A 22,071-nucleotide genomic window follows, 5' to 3' on the forward strand; every position below is an offset into this window, starting at 1 on the left:
ATAACCTATGGCGAGCAGACAGTCTGCTTCAGAACGTGGTGCTTTAGGAAGCAGAGATCACGGCCCTTGAAGTATTTGTGTCAAAACAATTGAACGTGAATCTAATTAGCAGATACTGAAATTGAATTAGAAATACAGGGGATAGAAGAACAGCTAAACAACACCGTGAGAAAGCAGCCAGCCAAATGCGGAATGTTGAATATTCCATAGCAGGATCAGCAAACTATGACCTGCTGCCTGTTTGTGCAAATAAAGTTTTATTAGAACACAGACATGCCCATCTGTTTACACAGTGTCTGTTTACATATGGCTGCTTTAGCGGTATAAGCAGAGTTGAGGAGTCATGACAAGACAATATGGTTCTCTTAAAGCCTAAAATGTTTACTCTTTGGTCCTTCACAGCAAAGAGTGCTGACCTCTGTCTTCTAAAACCTGGTTTCTCTAACAAATCAATTATGTGAAAACAAAACAAGAAAAAAGACAAAAATAAAAAACAAGTACTTTCAACAGTGCTGGAAGAGCTTGACAACCACATGCAAAAAAAAAAAAAAAAAAAAAGAAAAGAAAAAGAAAGAAACCAGACACACAGACACAGATCTTACACCCTTCACAAAAATTAGCTCAAATTGGATCAGACCTAAATGTAAAATGCAAAGCTATAAAACTCCTAGAAGATAATACAGGAGAACATCTAGATGACCTTGGGTTTGGCAATGACTTTTTAAATACGACACCCAAGGCACAATCCATGAAGGAAAGAACAGATAAGCTGGATTTCACTAAATTAAACATTGCTGCTCTTCCACAGACACTTTCGAGAGAATAAAAAGAGAAGCCACATGCTAGAGGAAAATATTTGTAAACGATATCTCTGATAAAGCGCTGCTATCCAAAATATATGAAGAACTCTTAGAACTCAGCAATAAGAAAACAACCTGATTAAAAAATAGACCTTGATGGCTGCCTCACCAGAGAAGGTACACAGAAGACCAACAGGGAAGTGAAAAGATGCTGCACGTTATACGGCATCGGGGACATGCGAATTAAAACAACACTGAGACATCACAACACAGCTATTAGAATAGCCCAAATCTGGCTGGGCTTGGTGGTTCACGTCTATAATCCTAGCACTTTGGGAGGCTGAGGCAGGTGGATCACCTGAGGTCAGGAGTTCGAGACCAGTCTGGTCAATGTGGTGAATCCCCGTCTAAAAATACAAAATTAGCCGGGTTTGGTGGCAGGCGCCTGTAATCCCAGCTACTCAGGAGGCTGAGGCAGGAGAATCACTTGGACCTGGGAGGTGGAGGTTGCAGTGAGCCGAGATTACACCATTGCACTCCAGCCTGGGTGACAAGAGTGACACTCTGTCTCAAAAGGGGGTGGGGGGAAGAGAAGAACGGCCCAAAATCAGAGCAATGACACCACCAAATGCAGGCAGGGAGAGTGTTCCCTCAGTGCTGGTGGGAACGAAGAAGGATATTGCCACTTTGGAAGACAGTTTGGTGAGTTCCTACGAAACTAAGCATACTCTTACTATTATTTTTCATAATAAAAAAAGTTAAAAAAAGAAAAACAATCCATGAGTTTATTCAATTCAAATAGGATAGAAACTTTCCTAACAATCTGCTGTTATATAACCGGCTATTAAGCAATTTTGGTAAGTGATTTTCAGGGTCCTTTTGGATTTAGGTGATAACAGCCTTCAGGAACTCAAAGATGTGTCAAAGGTTTAGTCACAAGGACATTTGTAGTTCTGCTTTTCTTTCTTTCTTTCCTTCTTTTTTTTTTTTTTTTTTTTTTTTTTTTTTAAGAGATGGGGTCTCACTATGTTGCCCAGGCTGGACTCAAGTGATCCTCCTGTCTTGGCCTCCCGAAGTGCAAAGATTACAAGCGTGAGCCACCATGCCTGACCAATAGTGATATTTCTTAATATTAGCAAAATTTTAGAAGTAATCCAAATTCCTTCAATAGAGAACTGGTAAACATAAATTACACCATATCCACATAATGGACTGCTGAATAATTATGCAATTAAGTTTACACAAAAATATTTATTTATATGGAAAGAGACTCATAATAGGTTCTTAAGGGAAAATCAGATTAACAAACAGCACGTTTCTAGTTTAAAATGACATCTGGATATTATTAGTGATGATCTCGAATTGAGGGAAACAGATATTTCTACCTTTTCTTTCTCATTTTTAAACTTTTTTGCTCATGAGCATTTTCTGTGTCTTTCTCCCAAAATGGAATGACTTAGTTGTATAATAAGAAAAAAATGAAAATATTTAGTAATATTAATAATGGCTAAAAGTAGATTGATCAGATTTGGTCTAGCTCTGGGTTCAGATCCCATATAGAAGCGCTTTTTTCTAGAACTGTTTTGGAGATTTTCATGCTGGAAGCCCGCACCTGCCCGACCCTCAGCCCTGCACCCGGCTCTGCTCTGAGAACACATTATTACTCAGGCTTCAGCGGCATCACTTTAGTCTGATTTGGTTGTTGAGATCTTTTGTATTAATTTGGTGCAAAAGAAATTGCAGTTTTGGCCATTCCTTTCAAAGGGGAAAACTGCAGTTATGTGAGCACCCACCTCCTGCTGCGTTTCGCAGCTAGAGCAGGGCTTGCAATCCTGGTGACACATTAGAATCACCTGGGGAGCTTTTTAAAAACGCCGAGCCCTGGGTCCCACCCCATTCCCCAGCACTACCTCAAGAAGGATGCAGCAAACCACCATGGCACAAGTATATCTAGTAACAAGCCTTCACGTTCGGCACATGTACCCCAGAATTTAAAGTATAATAAAAAATACATGAATTTTATATATTAAAAAAATTCCGAGGGCTGGGTCCCACCCCACCCCCAAGACATGCCCCTGTCCCCCCAGTCTAAGGAAGACAGGCTGGGGTGGGAGCTACTGGGCATAGTGGCCTTGGGCATAGACTTTGCCAATTTTAGGGGGGAATGAGGGGATGAGTCTTCTCCCCACCCCCATCTTGAAAAGATGGCCCTAGATGGTTAATTCCATTTAAGGTGAGGACCCCCTTCAGTAACCTGGAACAGGGATTTCTGACCTGTAGGTCACTGGGGGAGGAGGGGCGCTAGAGGGTGGGTCTAAGGGTTACATTGTAAGAAACCCCTGAATCTCATTATGCATCAGTAACTGTCTAGAGAACGAATACAATGTATGTTTTCTCAAATATAAGTTGGCACTTTTATAAATAAGTCATCTTTAGAAAAATGACTTTTTATTTATTTATTTATTTATTTTTTTAAGACGGAGTTTCACTCTTGTTACCCAGGCTGGAGTGCAATGGCGCGATCTTGGCTCACCGCAACCTCCGCCTCCTGGGTTCAGGCAATTCTCCTGCCTCAGCCTCCTGAGTAGATAGGATTACAGGCACGCACCACCATGCCCAGCTAATTTTTTGTGTTTTTAGTAGAGACGGGGTTTCACCATGTTGACCAGGATGGTCTCGATCTCTCGACCTCGTGATCTACCCGCCTCGGCCTCCCAAAGTGCTGGGATTACAGGCTTGAGCCACCGTGCCCGGCCTAAAAATGACATTTTTATAAATAAAATCTGATTTAAAGTATACTGAATTGATACATACAGCCTTTTGTTACTACAGAATTTCCCAATTACTGAATGCTAAAAGTGTAGCTACTACATAATGAATGCGCCCGGGACGCACAGCAGTACTCTACATTGTTTCTCTCCCAGGACCTTTCCTACAGTTTGTATATTAATTTTTAAAGAAAAATCTGTCGCGCTGGGTGCAGTGGCTCAAGCCAGTAATCCCAGCACTTTGGGAGGCCGAGGCTGGTGGATCACGAGGTCAAGAGATCGAGACCATCCTGGTCAACATGGTGAAACCCCGTCTTTACTAAAGATACAAAAAATTAGCTGGGCATGGTGGCGTGTGCCTGTGATCCCAGCTACTCAGGAGGCTGAGGCAGGAGAATTGCCTGAACCCAGGAGGCGGAGGTTGCCGTGAGCCGAGATCCCGCCATTGCATTCCGGCCTGGGTAACAAGAGCGAAATTCCGTCTCAAAAAAAAAAAAAAAAAAAAAAAAAAGAAAAGAAAAAAAAAGAAAAATCTGCCAAAACCCAGAAATAAGCATATTCTGGAATCTCCGTCAACAATCTTCTAACTATTAACACATCTACGTAAATTTTTGCATTTGTGCTAGTGTCACATGATGACTGCCTGAAGTGGCCAACACTTGATGAGATGTTCCTCAAACTGGGGCCGCCAATGTGTTCTCTAAGAATCGGTGTTGGCCAAAAGCCCAGAGCCCCTAGTGCCAACCTGGAGACTCCCGGAGTCTCATTTAATGTGGCTGTACAGACTGTCACAGGCCCAGTGGCCACCAGATGGCGCCCCAGGACGCAGCTGCCTCCGGCTGGAGGAGAAGGAGGCCATTTCTCCCTGCGCAGGGCGCCGGCCCCTGCCAGCCTCCTTGCCAGTTGCTTTGACAGTGATATTGCTCATAAAATAGAGAAGCAACACGCAGGGAATATTGAGTTCTAAGGAAGCAGCTGCATGTCCCTCCGCATTCTGGAACTCAAGGCGGAGAAGGCAGGCGCTTTCCTCTTGGTTTAAGCTTCCAAAGCCTTGGGGGTGGGGGCAGGGTTTGGTCCAGGGGCTTGGGAGGCTTTTATGCTTTTCTTGGCTGCTTCCTCCCAGCCCGCTTAGCGGCTTCCACAGAGGGACTGAGTTCCCTGGAGGCCAAGTCCCTTGTCAATGTCTCCCCTGGCTTGGCCCTGGCGGATGGTGGGGTGACCTCGGGTTGGATGCTCCATTTCCCTCATGCGCCTTTCTGGGAGGCTCCCCCAGGACTCACCTCCTGCCCCACCCCTATAACTGACCCATGTCCGCCTGCCCAGACCCCTCGGCTGCCCATTCAGAGGCCAGAGGGCCTAAGACTTGGGGTGGGGTGAGGTGAGGGATGTTAGCAGTGGCGTCCAGGTCCAGAGAGGGCAACTCCTTGCCTTCCATGCTTACCAACCCACAAGCCTCCTCTTTCCCCCCACCTCGCCCCCTCCTCCGTTCCTCTTTCCTTCATCTTTCTGCATCTCTCCCACCTTTCCCTCCCACTTTGGAAACTGGCTGAACTCAGTTCAGCGTAGCTCAGTTCCCGGGTGTTCACGTCACATCCCCCACCTCTCAGCCCTGCATTCAGCTCCTCCGTCCAGGAGCAGGTGTGCTCCGCAGCTCTCACCTCCCTGGTGTGGACACTTGCCCAGCAGCACGCTACTGCCAGAGGCTCCCCCTCCCCTCTGGCCTGGAGTCAACAGCGGGGGCCAGTACCTGACGGTCACGCGGGGGTCGTGGGTCACTCCGCACACCATGGAGGCCTGGGTGCCCTTGATGACGCTCTGGTCCTGGGGCGGCTTGGTGATGCGGGTCCGGGCTGAAAGGGACAGCGGAGACAGCATGGTGAGAAGGGGTGTGGGGGCCATGTGGCTGGACTCTGGGTGGATGAAGGCAGACCACGTACCATTGCAAAAGTCCCCAAACGGTTAACAAGAACACTGCGCTCCCTGGTACTTTAATTCTCAAAGCCGCAGCATAGCGGGGGCTCGTGAAATCTTGCTCTCACAAACCATGGGTGGGATGGAGAGACCAAATTCTATGGATAATCAGGACCAGATTTTTAGCATATCAGGGTCTGGCCAGGGTCAAAATAGGGTTTTTCTAGTCTAGTGCTTCACCCACCAGGGCCCCTAGGCTCAGCCCAGACAAGTGGCCCCCAGGTATCTTGGGTGTGGATCCCAAGTTGGAAGTGGCTTGAGAAGTTCTACTACAGCAGGGGTCAGCTAACTACAGGCTGGGGGCCAAATCCAGCAGGTGGCCTTTCTGGCTAAATACACCCTTACTGGAACACAGCTCTGCCCACTGGATGACGTACCGTCTGTGGCTGCTTTCTAGATAAAACGGAAGTTAGTTGAGTAGTTGTGACAGAGACCGTCTGGCCCACAAAGCTTAAAATATTTACGATCTGGCCCTTTCTTGAAAAAATTAGCCAATTTCTGCCCTAAAGTATATGAAGACAACTCTCCTATAACCTCAGTGTTCTCTCAAGCTGGCCAAGCATGGCATCATTGGCAGAACCTTCCTAGTCCCTGGGCTCGGAATCACTTTGTCACTGTCCCTCTGATGAGAAGGGCCCTGGCTGGGACAGACGCTGGGGTGGAGACCCTGGTGGTGTGAGCCTGTGCCCCGTAGCTGTCCCAAGCCTGCAGTGGCTGCAGGGATGTACACATACACACACGGGTGTATAAAGTCCCGTGGCTTGCACACACACACACACACACACACACACACATGGGTGTATAAAGCCCCGTGACTCTGCACACTCACCCCAAACAACTAGGTCTGCCGAGGCCTCGTCGACCCCCCGAGAGTTGGTTGCCAGGCAGGTGTAGGTCCCCGCGTCGGAGATGTGTGTGGGGCTGATGAGAAGGCTGCCCGATTCCAGGGGTGTGAAGCGAGGCAGCTGCACGGAGCCGCTGGCCAGGATGCGTTCCCCTGAGGGCAAAACACGGTGGGGTCAGCCTGTAGCCTCCCCGCCACCAAGGGCACACCTGTCCCTCCATGGCTGCTCCAGGGCAGCGTGGGCCCTGCAGGCCCCTGGTTCTGGAAATGCTGGAAGATGAGGACAGATGGCAGTGGGGCTGGGGTGGGCGCTGAGACCCGGAGAGCTTTCTGGCTTACGGACGGGCATGAGGTCATAGGGGCTCTGAGCAGGCAGCCCAGAGCCCATGTCCCCCGATGCTCCTGTGCCCGCCACACCGCGTGCCCTTCACCAGAGAAGGGGGCGCAGTTTCCTGATGACGGTGAGCAGCAGACCAGCACAGCCCTCAGAGACAGCTGGCACCTGGGTGGGGGGGCTGGGGGGGAAACAGCTCTGACAAGGTGATGACAGGCATCCTGCGGCAGGATGCTTCTGGAGAGAGTCACCTTCAAGGGAGTGGAGGGAAGTGACGGGAGCCGTCTGGAGTGGGGGTGGGGTAGAGAGGGACACGGTGTCCCCCAGCAGCAGCCCTGACCAGGACGGACCTCCTTCTGCGGGGGACCCAGGGAGCCTGGTGCCCAGCCTGGGAGGGTCCTGGCCAGAGAAAGAGGGGGAGAAAGAGAGGGTGCAGGTGCACCTGCGGAGGGAGCCTGGGAGTGCCGGTCTTTGTGACTATGTCTATTTTAAAGAAACCCCCCCTCTCTGTGTGGAGGAGAATCTCCATGTGTGCACCCGGGGGTCGAGAGTGTCCATTTGTACATGTGCGCAGGCGCAGAGCACTGCTGAGTGTTTTGGTGGGTGTGTTAATTGAGTGGCTACGGTGTTCCAGACCCTGTTCTAGGTCCTGGGAGACAGTAGTGGACAAAACCGATGCCCCTCACTTTGCAGGGAGACAGGCCATGAGCCAGGTGAATGAGCCGGTGACCGAGTGTGTGAGACGGTGGGGAGTAAAGGAGGGCTGGGGGGGGCAGGGCTCCCAGGGAGGGCTGGGGGAGGCAGGGCTCAAGGGGAGGGCTGGGTGCTGGGGCAGGATGAGTTCTTGAAGGAGGCACCTCTGAGCCAGGGCTTGCAGGTGTGAAGGAGCAACTGTGTTGGCACGTGTGTATGCACACGTGTGTGTGTGAGTGTGTGTGTGTGTGCGCGCACACATGGGGAGAGTCATGAAGAGGAGAAGCAGCAGCACACAGGGCAGATGGACTTGGGGATGTGGCTTGGGCTTTGCTGGCCCCGCCGTCTGGAGCCCTCTGAGCTGCCCAGGGTAGGAGGGAGGGCCTCCTTCCTGCAGTGGTGACAGCCACTGCCAGAATAAGATTCATCATCAAGCACCTACCCCTTCCTGGGCTTCCCAGCCTCCCAGGCACAGCGCGGGCCCCTCACGTGCACGCTACAGTCTAGTCTTCACGTCACCCTGGGGTACGTATATTCTTGTCACCAGTTTACAGATGGGGAACCCGAGGCTCAGAGCGAGTTAATAACTCACCCAGGTAGCAGGTCTTGGAAGATGAAGAGCTGGGCCTTGAGCCTGGCAAGGCTGGGATGTGAGGGATGCTCTCTCTCTTTTTTTTTTTTTTTGTTTGTGTGAGATGGAGTCTCGCTCTGTTGCCCAGGCTGGAGTGCAATAGCGCCATCTTGGCTCACTGTAACCTCTCCCTCCTAGGTTCAAGCGATTCTCCTATCTCAGTCCACTGAGTAGTTGGGATTACAGGTACCTGCCACAACGCCTGGCTAATTTTTGTATTTTTAGTAGAGATGGGGTTTCAGCACTTTGGGCCAGGCTGGTATTGAACTCCTGACCTCAGGGCAATTTGCCAGCCTCGGCCTCCCAAGGTGCTAGGATTACGGGCATGAGCCACCGCGCCCCGTTGAGATGCTCTCTCGGGTTGCGCAGTGCACAAGTGTGCATGGGAACCCAACCTGGCTGGCTCCAGAGCCTAGTTCTGAAGACTGTCCTCGCCCATCACATGGCCACCCTCTCTGAAGGTCTGTCCCATCTACCTTTCTGCCAAGTGATCGCTGGCCGGGGCGCCCCCGAGGTCTCACACGCTAGCACCACTGACATGCCGTCGATCACCGTGCTGTCCAGGGGGCCTCTGGTGATGTTGGGGGCGATGCCTGCAAACAGAGAAGTGGGGCCTTTTAGCCACATCCTGGAAGCAGTGCCCCAAGCCAGAGGGTCAGGGACCCCTACGCCCACCGAGGGTCAGGCCCTCATCCTCCCCTGCCAGGGTGAGGGGCCCTGCACGAGGAAGGATGTTGGCATCTTGATGGGGCCCCAGTGTTGAAAAGAAGCCCAAGGGGCCATGAGGACCCCCCTATGCAACCTGCCCTGTGGAGGGACCCAGGTGCCACCAGCGCCACCCTGCTTGGATTCTCAGGCCTGCATTTGGGGGAAACTGAAGACCCCAGAGGGCAGGTCACATCCTCCCTGACAAGGTTATTGGGGTTCACGAGCCAAAAATGAAATCAAGGCTCTGGTTTCTTAAAAGAAAAACAGCCGCAGCCAAGAGGGGGACTTCAGTCACTTTCTAAGCAGCCCTGCCCCAGGAGCTCCATTCAGCCTCGGCCACCGTGTAGGGTAGGGACGGTCTCCTGGCTCTGCGCTCCCCTCACCTTATCCCAGCCCTCGAGGAAGGAGCTTGCCAGACGAGCATGGGAACAGAGCTAAGTTCACCCTCACTGGGAAGCCAGAAGCAAGACAGCAGCCCCTTGGTAGCCACCTTTGGGGCACACCCAAAAGCCCCCTGACCCACAGCTGACCCCTGAACATCCCGTGCTGCCCCGAGGAGCGCACCGTGCTCTGCACTTACGCAGAACTTCGCGCTTGTGGGCCACTCACAGTATCATCTCCCCCCGACCCCCCTTTTTTTTTGAGACAGGGTCTCACTCTGTCACCCAGGCATGAGTGAAGTGGTGCCATCTTGGCTCACTGCAACCTCTGCCTCCAGGGCTCGAGCAGTCCTCCCACCTCCCAAGTAGCTGGGAGTACAGGTGTGTGCCACCACGCCCGGCTACTTTTTTGTATTTTTGGTAGATGAGGTTTTGCCGTGTTGCTCAGGCTGGTCTCAAACTCCTGGGCTCAAGCAATCCACCCGCTTTGGCCTCCCAAAGTGCTTGGATTACAGGTGTGAGCCACCACGCTCAGCCCCCAGGATCACCTTTGATGGCTAAAACAGCTCCATGAAGTAGCCAGGGCTACTGTGACAATCCCTGACAGAGACTCCAAGGGGAAAGGGACTTGCAAGCAGGAGAACTAAGAGAAAAACACTGGTTTTCTTCTTTGGAAACATGAGCAGGTCCTCTGGGCTAGGGAATGGGGTCGATTCAGCCCTGCCTCGAACCCAGGGACAGCTGACATGCCAGGGCTGGTACCCCTGGTTGGTTTCATAGCTCCTTTTCTCAAAAAACCATGAACCCAACCTGGGCCCCAGGACGTTGGAGAGAACTAGGAACTGGAGATTTCTTCCAGGGTGCTGGACTCAAGGCTGCAGAAGCAGCAGGGGTAACTGGCGTGTGCCCCCAGGGTGCTGGGCAGTTGGCAGATTTTAGGGATCCTGTCTGCAGAATGGAGTGTGCTGTGCTCAAAAGGCCCCTTGGAAGACCTCAGAAGAAAGCCACATCCTGGGAAGAAGGACTCAGGGGCAGGACAGGGGAGGCCTGACTTACTGGTGACAGCCAGGTAGGTGGAAGTTTGCACCTCGCCGGCCGAATTGCGGGCGAAGCATTGGAACATGCCAGTGTCATCGGGCACCAGGCCGCTGATCTGCAGACCCCCGTCGCTGCGCTGCCGGAAGCGGGCCAGCTTCTCCACTTCCACCACTGCCGCGTCCTTGTACCAGCTGATGGAGGGCGGTGGCACACCTGTGGGGGAGACGTGCGCCCATCGTCAACCCACCTCCTGCCTCTTTGCCGCCTCCCAGGGGTGCTTGGGTGGAGGCTGGGCCGGGAAATCTGCCAGGGGCTCCCTGGTGAATCTGGATGTCTAGAACTTTCTCAGGGGTGCCACTTTGGGTCTTGGGATGAGGGGAGGATACTCTTAGAGTGGCAATTCTCGAAGTCTTTGGGATATAGTAAATATCCTGGGATCAGCGCAGCATGGAAATGCTGGATTGGACAAACTAATTTCTTATTTGTTTTATTTTTATTTCTACTTGTGTAGAGATGGGGTCTCACTATGTTGTCCAGGTTGGTCTAGAACTCTTGGTTTCAAGTGTTCCTCCCACTTCAGTCTCCCAAAGTGCTGGGATGACAGGCATGAGCCACTGCACCTGGGCCAATTTCTTATATATTGTTTATTTTTTTAATTTTTGAGATGGAGTCTCGCTCTTGTTGCCCAGGCTGGAGTGCAGTGGTTTGATCTCAGCTCACTGCAACCTCTACCTTCTGGGTTCAAGCGATTCTCCTGCCTCAGCCTCCACAGTAGCTGGGATTGCAGGTATGCACCACCATGCCTGGCTAATTTTGTATTTATAATAGAGATGGGGTTTCTCCATGTTGGTCAGGCTGGTCTTGAACTCTCAACCTCAGGTGATCCACCCTCTTCAGCCTCCCAAAGTGCTGCGATTATAGGCATGAGTCACTGCACCTGGCCTAATTTCTTATTTTTTATTGAAGTACTTAGCAGACACGTGTGTGATCTGGGAACCCCCAAGTGGGGGATGCTTGCTTCCCCAAACCCATGGTGGCCTGTGTTGAAGAGTACATAGAGGATCCAGTATTCTCTGGGGGTGCTTGAAAACCCCCATTCCTGCTTTGCACACAGAGGTGAAAGGAGGCTCCTCTTCCTCTCTCAGCCTAGCATGTGGTTTTCAGAAGTTCCCCCAGCCAGGCCGGGTGAGGTGGCTCACACCTGTAATCTCAGCACTTTGGGAGGCTGAGATGGGTGTATCACTTGAGTTCAGGAGTTCGAGACCAACCTGACCAACATGGTAAACCCTATCTCTACTAAAAATAGAAAGATTAGCCAGGCGTGCTGGTGCATGCCTGTAGTCCCAGCTACTAGGGAGGCTGAGGCAGGAGAATTGCTTGAACCCAGGAGGCAGAGACTGCAGTGAGCCAAGATCGTGCCACTACACTCCAGCCTGGGTGACAGAGCAAGACTCCATATCAACAAAAAAGGAAAAAAAAAAAAAAAAAAAAAAAAAAAGAAATTCCCCCAGCCCTCCCCTTAGTGTCTCCAGATGTCTGCTCAAAAGTGACCTCCCTGGAAGAGTGGGCCACGCCCCGTCCCAAGGAGTACCCCACGGCCCCGTCCCCTCTAAGCCTGCTTGCCTTCCCTCCCCAGGTCTCCCCCATCCTGACAGCCTGCGATGCTTCATTCTACCACGTGCTCTTTCCGTCGGTCACGTCTCCGAGATCAGGATGTGTCTCATAATCGACAGGATGTCATAATTTAATTGGCTGCCTTTTTTCTTTCTTAGTGGTACATAAAATAATGGGGCATCTTACAACCCATGGCATTTTAGATGAAATGAAATAAGGTATCTTTATTTGTTTATCGGCCTTCCCGTCTGCCTCCTGAGAATGTTACATTCTCCACGAGCAGGGATCTGGCTGTTTGGTTTATTCCGTATCTCCCGACTCCTGAGGACGCTATCGGCACATGGTAAGCCCTCAGAAAATATTTGCTGCCTGGATGGATGGATCTTTGCCTTCCCCTCGTGGAGTCTCAGAAGGGAAGTCATTACTCATACCCCTCCAGTGCAATTCTCACTCCTGCGGAGTCACATTTTGCCCCTTTGCTCAGCGTGTCCCACTGTGCACGCTCTTCTCTCTTTATCATCCCAGATTTCACTCTGGCTGCGGCTGTCTTTTGGTGGAACTGAATCAGAAGGAAGGACGGTGGGGAAGGGGAAAGCAGAAATTCATCAGGAACTCTTCCAAGTAGGGGTTAAGTAGGAATAGCGGAGGGAGCCGGCAGAGGAGAAGGAGCGAAATGGCCCAGGAAACAGGTGGAGCTTATAAAACGCATCTCAGGTGAGGCGCGTCCCGGGGCTGCTGGTTCTGGCATTATGGTAATTTGGCATTGTCTACGGCTCTCAAATTATGGGCAATTTGGGTCTGTCACCTGTCCTGAAATTACGGTAATTTGGGTTCATTTATAATCCTTGAGTTATGGTACCGTAAAGGTTGATTTCCAGCCTGAGATTATGGTAATTTGGCCTGTTTGTTTCCCAGCGCCTGCTCAGCCAGCCAGCCAGACTCCGCCTAGTGACGCGGTCATGAGAAGAAGCTGGGATTTGGAAACATCCATGACACGGACGAGAGAGGCCGAGGGTCTGGGGTCTCTGTCCCCCTCCAACTGTGCTACCTCATTACCTTTGGCCCGACAGGGGATGTCCACCACTTTCTCCATCTCTGCAGTGATGTGTCTTTCTGGCTCCTTGACAAACTGAGGCGGTTCTGTTGGAGGAAGGACCGGGGGGGGGGATCAGAGCCATGCTCCCTTCATCCAGCCACGGTGTGGGTCACCCTTAAGGAGACCCCTTGCCGTGCTACCCCTACCCCTCAGGGGAGCCCAAGCAGCCCCGCCCTGTCTTACCCAGCACCGAGAGGTAGGCGCCCCGGACCACAGAGGGGACGCTGCTGCTGCGCAGGACAGCCTCACACTCGTAGTAGCCGGCGTCGCTGGCGGTGGGGTTGGGGATGGTGAGCCGACGGTTGTGGTCGCTGATGCCACCTGACAGCAACACCCCGTCCTTCTTCCAAATGATGTGCAGCTTGATCAGGGGCCTGTGGAGGGTAGGGGAAGGCCAGTGTTCAGCCATGAGGACACCCGGAGGCCGGAGAGGCAGGGCTGGGGGTGGCAAGGAGTGTGGGCTCAGGAGCCGGGCTGCCTGGGTTTGCCACCTTCCTGCCACTTTGTGGATGCGAGATCTCGGGCAAGTTCCTACAGGGATCTGGGTCTCAGTTTCCTCTTCTGTAAAGTGGGCGCATCTGTGCCTGCCCAGGCGGTTGTAGCTGAGATGAATGCACTGGTGCCAGTGGAGTGCGTGGAACAGGGCGTGCTGGCGGACTTGGGCTTCGGTCCTGCCTGGGCTCGGCAGCTCAGGCAAAGCAGGAAAGCGGCCTGGCTTGCAGCTCATTTTTCTGGTTTTTCCCTGTGTCCTGTGCCCCGTCCAACCACAACATGGAGGACATGAGGGTGAGGGCAAGCGACAGGAACATGAAATACCCAGAGTTTGTAAAGGGGAAATAAGGACAGGCCAGACAGACAGAAAAGCCCACCCCGCAACTGTGATTGAAGGGCAAAGGTGTGAGTCTGGCCTGGCTTTCCTTGAAACCGACCCCTGCGATCCCCACCCTCCGAGACTTGGTCTGCCCAGGCTCTCCTGTTTAGCACCTGCTGGGTCCCCGAGGGCGGATCTTCCAAAGTGGGCCCCTGCTAGTGCCATGGGGTATTCAGAGGGGCCCCGTGGAAAAGGAGCTCGGTGGCCGCCTACATTTGGGAAACAGCGGCTTGAGTGACAGTCGCTTGAATGACGTCGGGCAGGTTCTTTGTTGCTGGGCTTCTTAGGGCCGTCGCTGCACAGTTGCATCCTGGTGGCCTTGCTCATGTGCTGGGGTTTGCATGTGTGTCTCCTCCAACTTTCACGTGGAAGTGTGATCCCCGATGTTGGAGGTGGGGCCTGGTGGGAGGTGCTGGGTCATGGGGGTGCGTCCCTCGTGACTGGCTTGGTGCTACCCTCTTGGTGATGGAGTGAGTTCTTTTTTTTTTTTTTTTTAGACAGAGTCTTGAAAAATTGTCGCCAGGCACCAGGCTTGAGTGTAGTGGCATGATCTTGGCTTACTGCAACCTCCGCCTCCCAGGTACAAGCGACTCCTCTGCCTCAGCCTCCTGAGTAGCTGAGACTACAGGCGTGCGTCACCACGCCCAGCTAATTTTTGTATTTTAGTAGAGACGGGGTTTCATCATGTTGGCCAGGATGGTCTTGATCTCTTGACCTCGTGATCCGCCCGCCTCAGCCTCCCAAAGTGCTGGGATTACAGGCATGTACCACCATGCCCAGCTAATTTTTGTATTTTAGTAGAGACGGAGTTTCATCATGTTGGCCAGGATGGTCTTGATCTCTTATCCTCGTGATCCGCCCGCCTCAGCCTCCCAAAGTGCTGGGATTACAGGCGTGCACCACCATGCCCAGCTAATTTTTGTATTTTAGTAGAGATGGAGTTTCATCATGTTAGCCAGGATGGTTTTGATCTCTTGACCTCGTGATCCGCCCGCCTCAGCCTCCCAAAGTGCTGGGATTACAGGTGTGAGCCACCGTGACCGGCCCGGAGTGAGTTCTTACTCTGTAGCTCATGTGAGAGCTGGTTATTTAAAGCACCTTAGCTCCTTCTCCCCTCTCTCTTGTGACTTCTCTTGCCATAAGACACACGGGCTCCCCGTTTTCCTTCCGCCGTGATTGGAAGTTCCCTGAGGCCTCCCCAGAAGCAGATGCTGGTGCCATGGTTCATGTACAGCCTGTAGAGCCGTGAGCCAAATAAACCTCTTTTCTTTGCAAATTACTGTGTCTCAGGTATTCCTTTACAGCAGTGCAAACGGGCTAATACATCATGCTTGTGAGAAACTTGGGATTAGAAGAGCGTACTTTTAGAAATGCTGCTAAAAACAGTGACAACAGAAAAAGGCTGGACATGGTGGCTCCCATCTGTGATCCCAGCACTTTTGGAGGCTAAGGCAGGAGGATCACTTGAGCCTAGGAGTTTGAGACCAGCCTGGGCAACACAGTGAGACCCCGTCTTAGAAAAAAAAGAAAGAAATGCTGCTACATGACACGCTGTCTTTCTCCAGGGAGGCTCAGGTCAAGGGGACCTTGGGGGGATCATCAGTTTAACCCCCCAGTCATCCCATTGGCTTAACTTCACAGTGCATTTAGGAAGGGTCGGGTTAGGCTGGGTCAGCATGCTGCCTATGCACCTTCCACCGAGGTTGGTGCTCGGATCATTCCCATTTTACAGATGTGGAGACTAAGGCCCAGAGTGCGGCAGTGAGTACAGGCCTGGGGGGAGGGGGCAGTGGATCTCAACTCAGCTATCATCGAGCTGGGTGACATTGGGCAGGCTGCTTGCCCTCTCTGGGCTCTGGAGTGGTGACACCTCTGCCATGCAGTTGTTTTGGGAGAAAGGAGGTGGTGTGGGCAGGCACTTAGCATGGTGCATAGCATGGAAGGCACTTAGCTGCACATAATGAGACTCAGGGGTCACATAATTGTTTCCTTTGCGGGAGAGGTGAGGGCCACACATGGCTGGGAAGGGCCCTGGTGGCTCTCGACCCCTGATCTGCCCTCCTACAAAGCCTGTACTCTTTTTATTTATTTATTTTTTTTGAGATGGAGTTTTGCTCTTGTCACCCAGGCTGGAGTGCAGTGGTGTGATCTCAGCTCACTGCAACCTCTGCCTCCTGGGTTCAAGTGATTCTCCTGCCTCAGCCTCCCAGGTAGCTGGGATTACAGGCATGTGCCACCACGCCTGGCTAATTTTTATCTTTAGTAGAGACAGGATTTCTCCATGTTGGTCAGGCTGGTCTCGAACTCCCGACCTCAGGTGATCTGTCCGCCTCAGCCTCCCGAAGTGCTGGGATTATAGGCATGAGCCACCGCGCCCGAAGCCTGTACTCTGAACCACCATGGAATCGTCTCCCATGCACACTTCCCTCCTGCACGAGGGCTCTGCTTTGAAAGGCCACCTGCTCCCTCTGGGCTCCTCCAAGAGTTGGAAGTGAGTCCACCCTCCCTCCAGTCCCGTACGTCCCAGGCTGACGTCCCCTTCCCTGTCACTTCCACCCAGGGCCTGTTTTTCTCTTCTTGGACTACAGAGAATGAGCTGGCCCGGCCTGCACACAGCAACGCTCTGACAACAGCCAGTGGGTCTCCCTGCATCCCTCTTCTGCCATCCTGAATCCTCAGGTGACGTGGCTTCTGGCTGCTTTCCCTGGAGCCCGCAGTTTGGGGGCAGCAGCTGGAGTTAGGGGTGCGGGAGCGAGGGAAGAGGCACTACCCACCTGGCATTGGCCACACATTCCAAGGTAACCTCCGAGGTCCCGGCCACCACGCTGGTATTTTTCGGTGGGATGATGATGGTGGCTGCGATGGGGTCTGCAGGTCCCCCTACATCTGGGGAGAGAGCAGATGTTAGCTGGGGGCAGAGGTTGGAAATTCTATCCCTGCCTGGCCTCATTAGAGGCTGATGCCCTGATGCTTTACTTGTGTCACCAAGTAGAGCAGGGGGCCATGGGGGCAGCCCCAGAGCAGACCTCCAGACACTGACCCCAGGGACTCCCTGATCCCTCCTCCTCCTCTGTTGATGAGTCACCACACCAGCGTCCAAGGAGAGACATCCTTGACTTTGACGGCCTTCTTCATCCCTCCTGTAAAGCAGCCACACACCCCTCTCCCCACCACCACCCTGTCCTGTTCCATTCCCTTCGAAATCCTTCCCTCTGCCTGGGGTACCTTGTTGGTTTAGTTCTGCATTGTGTACTTTCTCCACCAGAATGCAAACTCTCTGTACTTGGTCAGAGTTACCTCCCCACCCCCCTACACCTCCTGCCAAATTCACGTCCACCCAGCGCCCGTAAATGTGACCTTATTTGGATATAGGATCATTACAGTGCCATTAGTTAAGGTGAGGTCATACTGGATCAGGGTAGGCTCAAGACCCAATAAGACTGGCGTCCTTGTAAGAAGAGGGAAATTGAGACACAGATGCACGGGTTGGAAGCCTCTGTGAAGACAGAGGCAGAGTGGAGGGATGTGGCCACGAGCCAAGGAAGGCTAAGCATTGCTGGTCACCACTGGAAGCCAGGAAGAGGCAAGAAAGGAGACTCCTCTAGAATCTTCAGAGAAGTGTGGCCCTGCCGACATCTTGATTTTCAGTCTTCCAGCTTCGGGACTGTGAGAGGCTCAGTTTCTGTTGTGAGCCGCTCAGCTGGTAGTACTTCGTTGCGCAGGCCATAGGAGACTAAAATTCTCCCTGACCAGGAACCTTAGGTCTTTGCTGTGGACAGAACTGTGTCCCCCACCCATTCATATGTTGAGCCTTAACCTCCAATGTGATGGCATTTGGAGGGGTCCCTTGGGAGGTGATTAGGATTAGATGAGGGTCGGGCCTCATGAGGACCAATGAGGGTCCCAGGAAAAAAGAAAAATGTTCTCTTAACATAGTGCAAACTTTAGCTTAGAAAAGCATCTGATACCTTAATTCTCCCATTGAATGAAATTAAAGAGTTAATGAAACTCTCAGAAAGCAAGTTTCCAGGTACTTGTTAGGTGTAGGTATTTCTGTATTTTGAATTCATGTCCTTGTAAGAAGAGGAAGAGCCCAGAGCTCTCTCTGTCTCCAGCATGTGAGGACACGGCAGGAAGGTAGACATATCTGCAAGCTGGGAAGAGAAGCTGACCGTGCCGGCTCCCTGATCAGGGACTTCCAGGCTCCAGGACGGTGGGAGCCCGAACGTCTGCTTCAGAAGCCCCCAGCTGCGGTGCCTTGTTACAGCACCACGAGCTGACTCGTGCCGTCTCGACGACCACCACGCCTCCAGCACGAAGAAGGATGCCTGGGACACAGTGAGTGCTCAAATACGTGTGTTAAGTCAACACGTGAATGGCACTAGAGTTATCATCCTGCAACTTCCAGGGTCAATGATTGAAATGAACAAGAACGGGCCGGGTGCGGTGGCTCAAGCCTGTAATCCCAGCACTTTGGGAGGCCGAGGCGGGTGGATCACGAGGTCGAGAGATCGAGACCCTCCCGGTCAACATGGTGAAACCCCATCTCTACTAAAAATACAAAAAACTAGCTGGGCGTGGTGGCGCGTGCCTGTAATCCCAGCTACTCAGGAGGCTGAGGCAGGAGAATTGCCTAAACCCAGGAGGCGGAGGTTGCAGTGAGCCGAGATCACGCCATTGCACTCCAGCCTGGGTAACAAGAGCGAAACTCCGTCTCAAAATAAATAAATAAATAAATAAATTAATTAATTAATTAATTAAAAAAAAGAAATGAACAAGAACTTTCCATAAGTGGGTTTGTTGGGAAAACAAAACAAAACAAAACAAAAAAAAACCCTCCCAACTCTTTGAATAGAGGTGGTAGCATTTCCTTTTTTTATTTTTTGAGTTTTTTTTTTTTTTTTTTTTAGTAGAGGCCAGGTTTTTTATCTTGGTGGGTGAGTGTAGGCCCAATATTGACAGAAACTCCAATACGCCTGATCCACAGCTCCTGAAAAATACAACCTCTGAGGATTGTTTTCCCCACAACAAATCCATCCAGTTGGCCCCTTTCCAGAAGGTTCTGGAGGTGGTAGGCCACGATGACATGCCGGGGCTCGGGGTGACAGTGACAGGCTGTTCTTTATGGGGCCGGGGGAGGGTGCACAGTGGCCCCCCTGCCACTCTGGGCCACCTTGTCAGCCCGGGCAGGCTTTCCTTCCTTGACTCCAGGCCTTGCTAGAAAAGGCCCAGGAAGAATGGGAATGCAATGTAAAAAATAAAGTAAAATAAAGGGGGAAAGAAAGGAAGCATATAAAGCAAAATAATTGCAACAATATAAAAGCCTCATGTAGGTGCCATAAAGAGCGATCGGATTGAAAGCTGCTGATATAGCTGAATCCATAAAAGTGTGCTCTAAGTTGTTTATGACATGCGGGGGCGCGCAGGTACCACGGCTCAGATTAATGGGGCCCGAGGAGGAGACAGACAGTTACAGCCCCAGCCAGGGCGCCGCGCGGTGCAGCCAGGTAAACAGGGAGCCCTCGAGGAAGGCGAGTTCTGAGTTTAAAAATCCGAGGGCTGCCCCAGGGCTCGGGCTGGCTCGTTGGCTCTGGCAGGAATGGAGGGGAGACTGACCTGTGCTCGGGCTCAGGTGGAAGCCTGCTAGGCACGATGGGGGCTGAGGTGACCAGGGACGCTGGCACAGCGAGAAAGGGTCCCGGGGTGAGGAAGGCCTGGGTTCAAAACCTAGCTCTGCCCCCAGGTGTCCTGGTGACTTTATTCTACTGAATTTTAGTCTTCTCAGGGGCACAATGGGACTGAACGTCCCTACCTCTCAGGGTTGTGTGAATTCAGGCCCCAGCTCAACAAATCTTTCCTGGGTGAATGCTTGACACAGCCACAGAGCAGTGCCTGGCTGTGTTCCAGGCACTGGAGATTCCCCCCTAAGCGAGATGGCTGGGGTCTGTCCTCATTGAGGGCGAGGTCCCAGAGGAAGTTGGATCAATGCTCAAGGGATTAGTGAATGAAAGAGCGCGTGATGGTTGCCGGAAAGGGGCAGCTAAGCTAGCTAGCCTGGGGTTGAGTGCAGAGCAGCTGGAACACAGTAGGTGCTCAGTAAATGACAGCCTCCCCTCCTGGAGAGGTGCCTGCCTGTGCAGGGAAGAGCTCTCCCCACCAGCCCTGGTCCAAGTGATGGACTCAGGCTACAGAGAGGTGAGAGTCACAGGCTCGGGGTTGCATGTTAAGCCCTGCAGGATACCGGGCAAGGCCTCAGGCATTTCATGGGCCGGCTTCCTGGGAGACAGCGGGAGTTGAGTGGGACTCAGGGAAGTGAGTGGAGGAGGGGATTCGAGCATGGGAACTGTGTGAGTGATGGTGTGGACGCAATATGGGGTGGCCCTCAGAGTGCTAGGCTGGATGAGGAGGACAGCCAGAGAGCAGAGGTGGCCGGGCCTGGCCCCACGCTGTCCTTCCCAGGCCACTTCCCTTTGCCTCGAGGAGGAAGTGCTGACTGGTCACAGCGCTTTTCCTGGTGAAGCCTAGATATGTTCTCAGAATCCTTCTTAACACAGTGCAACCAACAGGCCAGAGCTGTGAGAGGAGACCCACCTTCCACTGGGAGAGGTTCGACCAGGGCCAGAGCGCTGGTGATTTATGTCTGGCTCTGGGCTGGAGGTCCGCTCTAGGTGGATACAGTGGAAATGCAGGCAGTGGGATGGTAGGAAAAACCAACATGGTGTAGGGATGGGAAGACACGATGGATGAGGGTTTGGGGACCAAATGCCTAGAGAAGCAGCCTTTAGGAGGAAAAGGGAAGCCCAGGGGGAACTGGTTTTCAGTGGGGAGAGTTTGGCTTTCCTTTTTGAGACAGAGTTTCGCTCTTGTCGCCCAGGCTGGAGTGCAGTGGTGAAATCTCAGGTCACTGCAACCTCTGTCTCTTCTGGGTTCCAGTGATTCTCCTGCCTCAGCCTCCTGAGTAGCTGGGATTACAAGCATGCGCCACCACATCCGGCTAATTTTTTTTTGTATTTTTAGTAGAGACGGGGTTTCACCATATTGGCCAGGCTGGTCTTGAACTCCTGACCTGAAGTGATCTGCCCGCCTTGGCCTCCCAAAGTGCTGAGATTACAGGAGTGAGCCACCGCACCCTGCTGAGTGGGAGGTGGTGGTGGGATGTCTGAATAGAGATGTCCAGAGATGCACAAGGCAGGGGACCCACTGGGGACGGAGACTCACAGCCATTTGCGGGGGTGCAGGCGCGTCAGGAGACAGAGGAGACTGGTGAGATTTGGGGGAGCCAGAGAAACAGAGAGAATGGGAGCAACCTGGGCTGAGAACTAGGCAGGGGCTTGCTCACTTATAGGGAGGAGGAAAAAGGGATGATGCCAAGGAATTTGGGGGGGAGGGAGCATGGGCAGCAGGTGCCGGAAGCTCAGGGAATGGGGGGGTCCCCGAGAGAGAGGCCAGCAGAGCGGAGTGTCCAGAGGGCAGGACAGTTCCTGGAAGCCTGGAGCCGGGGATTCAGACTGAGAATGTGGTGAAGGAGGAGGAGCTGGCAGAATGGGGAAGGTGGCACCTGCTGCCTTTCAGTGGCCAGCAGCCCAGAGGGGAATCTGTTTTCCTTCCGAGCTTGCTCCACGAGGACTGAGCCCGGGAGACCAGTCCAGAGACCAGACCAGCCCAGGCTTCCCAGACTGCCAAGCCTGTGCCATTAACTCCTACATGGCCTCCCTCCCCCAGCAGGTCTCCTCCATGACCAGCCAGCGTCGGGAGGGGACAGCCTAACCAGGTTTAGGTAGCAAACTCATGCTCGTGACAGAAGCTCCAGCAGGGACAGCCCTTAAAGCTGGGAAGGATGGCCTAGGAGACAAGAGTTTTCAGCTTGGAGGCCCCTTGCAATACCCAGCTCGTGCTTAGGAAGATCCTCTAGGACTCCCAGTATGGTCCTTTCCAGCTCCTGCCATGAGCCGGTGGCTGAGAACGGGGTCTTGGTGGGAGAACACTTGAGCTCTCTGCCACGGCTGGGGCTGGGAAGTCAGTGCGGGGTGGTCCTCGAGCAGATTCACTGTAAATGAAGGTCACCCCAGCCCGAGTGGGTTATTTGGGCAAATCACAGGCGAGCCCGAGCAAAGAGGAGGGGTGTCTTCCCCGTGAGCTCCTGTCACAGAGTGGGCTCTTGGGTGGAAGTGTAGCGGGTCCCCCACATGGGGGGGCACACTGGATCTCACTGCCCCAGACGCTTTGCTTAACAGCCATGACAAGGGACATCTAACATGGTCCGTTCTCCCTGAATCAGCTCATTTAATCCTCCCATCTTTGCCGTAAGCACCAATTTACAGAT

General features: G+C 52.8%; 1 protein-coding gene across 2 annotated transcripts in view; it reads right to left on the reverse strand.

Annotated features, from left to right (window-relative positions):
- Positions 1–22,071, reverse strand: part of SDK2 (sidekick cell adhesion molecule 2) — a 317,714-nt gene that overhangs the window by 95,650 nt on the left and 199,993 nt on the right. For both annotated transcript variants that reach the window (XM_074388917.1, XM_010342476.3), the window contains exons 6-12: positions 16,523–16,634; positions 13,061–13,251; positions 12,838–12,921; positions 10,186–10,380; positions 8,518–8,634; positions 6,369–6,536; positions 5,316–5,418 (exon numbers count right to left, since the gene is read on the reverse strand). In XM_074388917.1, coding sequence (XP_074245018.1) covers positions 5,316–5,418; positions 6,369–6,536; positions 8,518–8,634; positions 10,186–10,380; positions 12,838–12,921; positions 13,061–13,251; positions 16,523–16,634 — 970 coding nt within the window. The remainder of the gene's footprint in view (positions 1–5,315; positions 5,419–6,368; positions 6,537–8,517; positions 8,635–10,185; positions 10,381–12,837; positions 12,922–13,060; positions 13,252–16,522; positions 16,635–22,071) is intronic.

The sequence above is a fragment of the Saimiri boliviensis genome, chromosome 17 (genome assembly GCF_048565385.1).
Source record: "Saimiri boliviensis isolate mSaiBol1 chromosome 17, mSaiBol1.pri, whole genome shotgun sequence".
Classification (NCBI taxonomy): Eukaryota; Metazoa; Chordata; class Mammalia; order Primates; family Cebidae; genus Saimiri; species Saimiri boliviensis.